Source organism: Branchiostoma floridae, chromosome 4 (genome assembly GCF_000003815.2).
Source record: "Branchiostoma floridae strain S238N-H82 chromosome 4, Bfl_VNyyK, whole genome shotgun sequence".
Taxonomy (NCBI): Eukaryota; Metazoa; Chordata; class Leptocardii; order Amphioxiformes; family Branchiostomatidae; genus Branchiostoma; species Branchiostoma floridae.
The window spans coordinates 12,294,776-12,303,264 of record NC_049982.1 but is presented as its reverse complement, the minus strand read 5'-3'; the positions used below and the strand labels follow the sequence as shown (position 1 = coordinate 12,303,264).

Below are 8,489 nucleotides of genomic sequence, written 5' to 3'. Positions count from 1 at the left end.
AACATTGTACAGATGACGACTTCGCCTTTAGGAAAGAAAGGAAAGACTGTACTGCAGTTATTACATGTCGTGGTACTGTCATGGTGACATATGAAGCACCACAGCAGTGATAGCTATCTCTGTGAGCTTAGCTAAGGTGAAAAGTCTTAACTACACATTGGTGAGAGGGTCTGGGTTGATTATCTTCCTTGGGCACTCCATTATGTGAAAACCCTGACCTCTTTATGTCATCAGCCGCAAGGTCGGGGTGCACTGAGGAAACGTATATGCGGTTGTAATGCTTGGCCTCCTCTACAAGCTGATCTACTATTGGCTGAGCCGACGCCATGTTGCTAGGGCGACCAACCTGCAGAAGGAGACATGACAAATGGGGTTTAACACGACTAAGTGCAGCAATGCTGACCTCTTTATGTCGTCAGCCGACAAGTCAGGATGGACCGAGGAAACATAGATGCGGTTGTGATGCTTCGCCTCCTCAGTCAACTGCTCGACTATAGGCTGTGCCTGAGGCATGTTGCTGGGGCGACCCACCTGAGAAACGGCAAACATTGAGTCCCGCTACGTATGGAGGTCCATTCCACAACCTCTCAGTAACTAGCCTTGTCATGGGGAGGAGGGGGGCAGGGCACAGCTTGCCGTGGCAAAGCCTGTCAGATATGTTAGCAAAAGTTTGTGGCTAGACATATCAGCTTGGAGTTGTCAAAGTAACTTCTGTGCACATCTTCAAGATAATTTGGAGGGGGGTGCAAAATGTTTGCAGGCCACTGTAAGACAGGTTGTCAAGTACTGCTGCCACACGATCACTACATCCTGTAGCATCTTTTCAGCGGACTAATCACAACAATCCTGTACAGCAGCACGCCTGGGGCAACTGTCAGTCTGCTTGAGATGCTCGAGGGGTCAAATTCTAGTCATGCCTCAAAAATGAGGTTAATACTTGTGACATAGGTCAAACATTTTCAACACAAAATGGGAAAGTAAATGTCAAAGAAAATACATTTAACATTATCAATATCATGAAATGTCATCTCTGCTAAAATGTATAGTAAACATAGTAAAAAAAACTTTTAACACTGATTAACAAACTGTTAGCTTGATGCAACATAATGCAACATAAGTACATAAATCAATATTGTTACAAACCTCTTTTCTATCTTCTACTTTATAAAAAAATGAAAAATTTTACAACATAGACTAGTAGAAATATCATCAACTTTCAACCCTGCCTACTTGTTACTGTTTTTCCCAACCATCCCAAACTCCTAGCTTCATGCACCATTACATTTTCAATGCCCTATTTTTTTTTTAAATCAAAGACCAAAACTGGAAACACAACATTACTTTTCCAAGGCTAAACTGCTAAAAGGTATTTGTGACATGTCACAGTACTTGCCACTTTCCTTTCCATAAGCAGTGATTACCTTTACCACAGCCGACCCCATACCTTGATATTTCTTCCACCTAACATCACCCCGTTCATCTGCTCCAGAGCCAGCTGGGCAGCTTCAGGGATCTCGTACTCGATGAAGGCATAGCCTTTGTGCTTCATGGTCAGCGGGTCCCACGACAGGTCTATATTCTTGATGGGACCAAATGGACTGAAGGCCTGCTTCAGAGTATCCTCTCGCAGCTCATAGTAGATGGATCCAACATAGATTCTAAAAAAGTTGTGAAGTTAGATAATTTGAGATGATATGCAGAGTGGACAAGATAAATCAAGAAAATATCACAAAAATTAGACATTAATAAAATTCATGAACAATGTGAGAGTTCAGCTACTGTTCAACTAATGCATATACTGACCTGCACATAAGGGCCAAGGCTCTTTGTCTCTGGGCTGCAATCTGTAAGTTGGTCATTTGCTGAAGAACAATCAAGATCGGAGTTAATAAAAGACCAATGTGCATCTATTCACACAACTGGACAAAGTCTCCACATGTACATGGAATGTTTAAAATGATTTTAGTGCGCACCATTATCTATGACTGTGATGTAAAGACTGGTGTTACAATATTTCAGCCTATCTTCTTCAGCACATATTGATACAATCCCTTTAATTCAATGACTATTGCTTCCTTGCTTACATGTCTACATTGACAAATCACCTTACTCTTTGCCTTTCATCAAAGGGAAGACAAAAAGAAAAATCCACCCACTACTCATGGAGCAATAGAGACATTTCTATACCTGCTGCTGGTGTGCAATGGTCTGCTTCACCAGCACACTTTTGATGCTCTGCTCCATAGCATACTTCTTTGCCTTTGTCACTGCCTCTTGTTGATCTTTGGTCAGTGGTGGTAGCCCAGGGGCCTTTCCCTTTCCTTCATCGCCTGAAACCATGAATAAGTCTCCTTAGTTACTTAGATTACTACCTAAATGTGTCTGCCATTTCAAGTACAGGGAGAGAGTGTTATTTTGATTGGCAGACACAAATCTATGTGTTTGAACGTGTGCGTGTCCCCATTATATAGTGTAATTGGAGATTTGAACACAGTCTATTACTCTCTTCAGAGTTAACCTTTAATATTGAAGTTAAAGGGATGTGAAGCTGAGTCAAACTTCCACAAAATCTTTAAAAGTCAACAAAAAAACAAAGTCGGAGATAGAAGAGAGCTCAAGAATGAAAAGTCTTGCCTATGAGAAATTGATTTCAGGTGGTTTTATTTAGTTTACTTTGCCTGGCAATGTGTGTGTGGAATATGCTGTATGTAGAGGACAAGAGACACTTTGACACTGGGAAGAGCTAACACAAAACCTTCTTCTCCGCTGTGTTACCCATCGCGGTCCCGGCGGCCATAGCGGCCAACATAAAGGGCGGATGCGCCATATGAAGCATGAGCGCGCCATCCGGTCCACATGGTGTCACTCCTGCTGGGTTATTACTACATCATACAAAAATACACAAGAGAAAAAGACAGGAAGGGGAGACAAAATGCATCAGTTAGTGGTCGCAAAGGGCTTTATGCCACCTCCCACACCCAACAGTTACACAAAAAAGCCATGTCACAGCTATTCATAGTATGGCAGATTTCAAGCGAGCCCTTGATTCCCCATACACATGCAAACTTCTATTTTGAGACCTCTTCACTCCCCAAAGAAAAGTACCGTCCCCTCCCAAATATCTAACAAGTTGAGCACGAATCACGGGATGAGGTTTGCTGTAGATGGTCTTATCAATTCTTGCCCTTACTTCAAATCATGGCTCCCACAATTTAAAATGACAAGCAAATAACGCATCTATAGTGGCCTCAGCTTTAGGACTCAATAAAAACAGAACATATTTTTATCCCTGTCAACAGTTATGGTTTGTCTAGACACGAACAGTGCTAGGTAACGATAAAAATGGACTACAGTCTTAAAATGGCGATGACAGGGAACCTAAGATGTGGAGTGGCATGGCGGTGGATTGGAGCTGTTGTGTTGCCCGCTGTTCGCCGCATTGGCGGGCGTCACCCAACGTCATACGTCAAACCTCGCGTTCGTTCTACCATCTGATCTTTGTGGCAACAAACAAGAGAAAAAGAAGAAAGAGAAACAAAAAAGCCCTGTTAACATGGCAGGTTCATGCAGGCTGACTGCCCACTACTAACAATCCTGCGGAAGGGAGGACCTGCCAGCTTCGGCTTCATGTTTCTTGGAACCAAATAACAATCACTCAAGCACTGACAGCATTCACCCAACAACAGCACTTTAGCCTATAGTATCAACACAGTAAGGAAGAATACTAATATAAGCAGAGATGCTTTATAGCATCAACCATAAACTTGTCCTGGGTACTATGCTTGCTGACTCTGACAACTGAGGAACCTAGAATTCCTTGAGTTGTGCATGCACCTGCAGGAGAAACAAGAAAGAACTGGAAAGAAGAAAAACATGGTTAGTACAAGGAGATACCTAAGTACCCTTAAGAGCATATAACCTGAAAAACATAAAACTGCACAACCTAGACAGTGCTCTATACCACCCTACCTACACTCGAGAAGCCAGTGCCCTTTCTATACTAAGTGTGTGGACCATTCTATAGGGCACTGGCTTAACGAGCATAAGTTGTACTGTCCTATAACAGTTAGCACTATCAAGACTATCCAATAGAGGAGAAACTGTCATGGCCTTACACAATACAGGCCCTACCCAATGGGCTCTATAGCGAACCACACCAAACCCCTGGCATGGCCATGACACCATGACAGTTTCTTCTGACATTAAGAATAAGATGTAATCACTTTCGGGGCACACATGCTCTATTACAGTTCACTACTGTTACCTTTCAGCAAGTCTTCAAGAAGCCTTGGTGTCGGAAAACCCCACGACAACATGGCTCCGACCGTACGCTCTACAGAAACTCAAAAACAGAGAAAAAAATCTCCGAGCAAGATGTATCCACATTGATAAGATGACACAGCAGACCATGGATAGAGGTCACAAATAGAAACAGTGCAAACAAGCTGCTATGAACTGCCAACACAGAGGAGATCCACACACTACCTTGTGAAGTGAGTTAGGTATGCTACAGCCAGTCATCCAATTTCACACATTCCAAGAAACATGAGCCTGTTGCTGAGGGTGGAACGGACTTCCAACAAGCCAAAATGGGTCAACAACCAAACCTGCTAACAACCTGATAAATCCTTCAGGTTTCAACAGCTTTCCTTCTTCAGCAGTTCAGGTTTAAAGTCGTTTATCTTTCTCCTGTAAAAACACCTTATAGGGAGAGAATATAGTACGGAACATTTTGAGGAAGCTAAAATATTTACATGTAAGAAAGTTCACCTAATCCTGGCTAAAAGGTTCAATCTTTTGGTTGATGTCCTCCCTTCCTTATCTGGTCTTGCATATACAATGGTAATTCTACTCGGTTAGCACTGGTACAGACTTGGTGCATTGAGCGCAAGACATGCATGGCCAATATAAGAAGCATTGTGTAAGTAAAAACATAACACAGCAAGACAGCTTTACCTTTTATATCTTCTGTCTTGATCTTCTTTGACAGGGGCTCACCATCTCCATTCTGCAAGAAAACAGAAGTGCAAAGTTAGGGGACAGTCTACCTGAACTTCTTTTCAAAGCAAGATCACTTGTCATCTAGCTTGATCAACTTGATGCTACTCAAGCATTTACAAATCTCGTGCATTTACATGCTTATCAACTACAGTACTTTCTTTCCTTATCTCATTTGACTCATTTAACATCAAATGTGTAAACTTTTATTTGTTTTATTTCGGTATCTAATTTTGTTTGCTTATGTTTACATATTGTAACTAAAAAAATAGTATACTCAAATTTCATTTCATGGATCTTAACTTGAGACTCAGTTTTAATTGTCTTCAAATGTGTAAAATAAAATACCCAGTGTATTTTTGGGGGGAAGGGCTCCGAGGTGCACAGAAAACCAAATAAGCTTGCCTACCCTGCATGTTTTTCCTATGGTACTACAATTTGATGTCTGTATATATTTGAATAGACAAACACAATAAAAACACTAAGTAATAAGGGCATGTGAATGTATATGCCAAAACAATCGGTCTGTTCATGTTAAGTGTGTGATATTCTATTTTAAAGCAAAGGTGACGTTTCATCATTACACTAAGCATATGCTAAGAATCGGCCAATTTCCCATTAGGCTACCCTTTGGGCTTCACTGCCATCATTATCCTTGCCGCTTCTTGCCATGCCATGGGCTGATCTGACTATATATATAACCCTTGTCTGCAACAAGCAAGCTCTTTACGTATGAATTCTACATGAAGGCCAAATTGCCAAATTCCTGGGTGAATAATTTTACTTTTTCTGGTCTTTTGCATCATGTACCAGGAAACCTTGGTCAAGAGACTACGGAACAAGTTTACAGCTAAAGGAAACTTATCACTGGGCATCACCCCCTCACAACTCTTTGTGCAGGTGCGAACCTTGGTGCGATGTACAGTTACAAAACGCTGTATGATTTAACCGGTGTTATTACAGATAACCGTAAACATTGAGATTTCCAGGCACGTAGGAAGGGTTACGGTGTTGCACAACACGTTCTTCACATAACTCACGTCCACAATTTCGCATGCCTGGTGCGTGGCCATTTTCGGCAGTGCGGCCTTGGAATGGTGCCGCCGTTTACTGCGCCGCAGAGAAAATAGGCTGTGCCAAAAATATCTATCCTTTATAACTGCGTGATCCATCGATACATCCGATTCTTGAAGGATTCGAGCTCAGATTAAAGACACCTTGTTGAGAAATTGCGTAGAAATATGTTCTGAAGCTGGGTTCTGCAGCTGCCCAAAATCAATTTGGACAGTTCTCGCACGAATCATTAGGCGAAGAAAAAATGGCGGACACGCAGTCCTGAAGACGAGGGGAACAGCAGAGTAACATTGCACGATTCCTCACCAAAATACGTCTAGCACGGGCTCATTACCATAACAGATACTCGCTACGTGTATTTATGGACACTCTGAGAGATCATCGTTCATTTTTACCTGTTTAACATCGCCGTTTGGTAGCTGAGAGCTCGCGTCCATAGTGGCTGCCATCTCAGCTCCCTGCATTGCAGTTTGATCACGTGGAACTGGCTAGGACCGGCTCTAAAGTACCCGGATGTTAGGGATAACAAGCGGAAGGGCCCAAACAGTTACGGGGGTACTCGGTAATACGCGTGTGGATCGTATACTTTGTGACTAATCAAATAAAACACACCCACAAACGCTACTTCTAAAACCTTCTTGGCGAAGGCAATAAATGCAACGTTAACTTTATCAATAAACTGAAAAGCCTGAGAGAGTCTGAGTACTCCGTATAAGTGCATTGAAAGCACCGCTATCACACCAATTTTAATATGCGAGTAGTAAAGTTAATGAAAGTACAGGTCATGGTAAGGAGGTTGATCATGGCAAGGAGGTTCAACGAATGATCTTACCATATGACTAATGTATACTAGTATGTACTTCGTCTCGCTTTGTAAATGCTTTAGCTAATTGCATAACTAATATGATTTTTGTGCTTCTATCTTTTTTCTAACTAAAGTACCAGGGAACTTGTCAAGTTGGGTACGGTCAGAGTTGAAGGGAATATATTCTGTATTTGTTGTAAAAAAAGCAACGTCCACGATAAACGACAACTATTTTCTACTTATTTAAGTTACAATATGGCAAAGTTTGCTGAAAACAAATGTGGTCATTTCGTTTGTCAACGCGAAATCTGACTACTTAGTAAATGGCGAAAGCTATGTATTCTTTCTTTCATTCCAGCAAGAACATAGAAAGCCATTTGTGATCATATATGTGCAATGCCAAATGATGAGCGAAGGTTTTCTATTCTTTGGGATTCCAAACATCATGAGGCTGAAATTTCAGTTCCCGGGTTTCCTTGTGATGTGGGGTTTTTACAGCCGGTACCATGACAATTGCGCATCAAGAGTTACAGGAAGTCTGGATTTATGCTTGCCATCGGACCAAGCGTTTCTCAGGTTCTGTAATTATCAAGTACTTTGCCGTATGGAAGCTAACAGTTAGTACGAAGAGTTGATAAAGACTTTTAAACTTGACGTCCATTTGAACCGATCTTACGTGATTGTCTTCGCAGAATGAAGTGTGAATCAGAATGAAGTGTGAATTACGACATTGAAATAAGCGGTCATTTATTTATTGATTGATTGATCTTTTAGAGTAGTCCCTTCAGTCTAGCAGACTGACTTTCAAGGGAGCCCTGTGACAATTCAATCAACGTGAACAATAATCATACAACATAAAACGTAAATAATCGTAAAAAGCGTTTCTAACTAGTTCAACATATCAAAGTAAATACTAACAACTCAAGATCATTAATTACAGAAACGGATTGCAACAAAAATTACACTATATGAACAGATCAGAACAAAACAAAAACAAACTTTAAAATCAAGCTCAACTGAAAAACAAATACTAGGTCATTGCTTTGATCAGAGGGGTCAGAGGTCAGATTGTAAGGCTCGTTTGAATGAATTCAGAGTGGTTTGTGATGTTGAATTTTAGATGGAAACAGCTCTGAAAGCAAAAGGTTCGTTGGCCTGTTCGAGATGTGTATTTCATTTTTGGTCTGCGTATTACTGTTGAGCCTGTCTGGTGTTTAATATAACTGTGTAATTAACTGTTATGGTTAAAAGTATTGAGTAGACAGCTAGGTGCTAGTCCATGCAAACATTTGTACACCATAATGAATAAGTCTTGAGTTCCCATCGTAGTGTAGAATGCAGTTCTTCGACGTTAGCTCTGGGATCCTTGCGGCCCTGTTCTGAAGAACCTGTAGGCGTTGTTAGAGTGTTAAACTGCTGTTGTCCCAGATGACCCAGTATTCCAGCACTGGTAAAACGATGACATTATACAGGATCATACAGCATGTTAGCAACATTTGTACAAAGATAAGGTCGTACTCTTCTAAGCAAACCAATACGCTGAGATGCTTTACTGTGCATCATATCTACATGGGTAAGACATGAATCAATTACAGATATTTGAAGAATTGAG

General features: G+C 41.2%; 1 protein-coding gene across 10 annotated transcripts in view; it reads right to left on the bottom strand.

The window, feature by feature from the left end:
* Nucleotides 1-6,619, bottom strand: part of LOC118413030 (poly(U)-binding-splicing factor PUF60-like) — a 10,854-nt gene extending 4,235 nt beyond the window's left edge. For 2 of the 10 annotated variants that reach the window (XM_035816160.1, XM_035816162.1), the window contains exons 1-6: nt 6,468-6,619; nt 4,957-5,008; nt 2,188-2,330; nt 1,804-1,862; nt 1,445-1,658; nt 219-346 (exon numbers count right to left, since the gene is read on the bottom strand). In XM_035816160.1, coding sequence (XP_035672053.1) covers nt 219-346; nt 1,445-1,658; nt 1,804-1,862; nt 2,188-2,330; nt 4,957-5,008; nt 6,468-6,536 — 665 coding nt within the window. In that variant the 5' untranslated portion in view covers nt 6,537-6,619. Of the gene's footprint in view, nt 1-218; nt 347-403; nt 532-1,444; nt 1,659-1,803; nt 1,863-2,187; nt 3,857-4,264; nt 5,009-6,467 lie in introns of all 10 variants that reach the window. The other 8 variants (XM_035816169.1, XM_035816167.1, XM_035816164.1 and 5 more) reach the window with 8 other exon arrangements.
* Nucleotides 6,620-8,489: the final 1,870 nt, after the last annotated feature.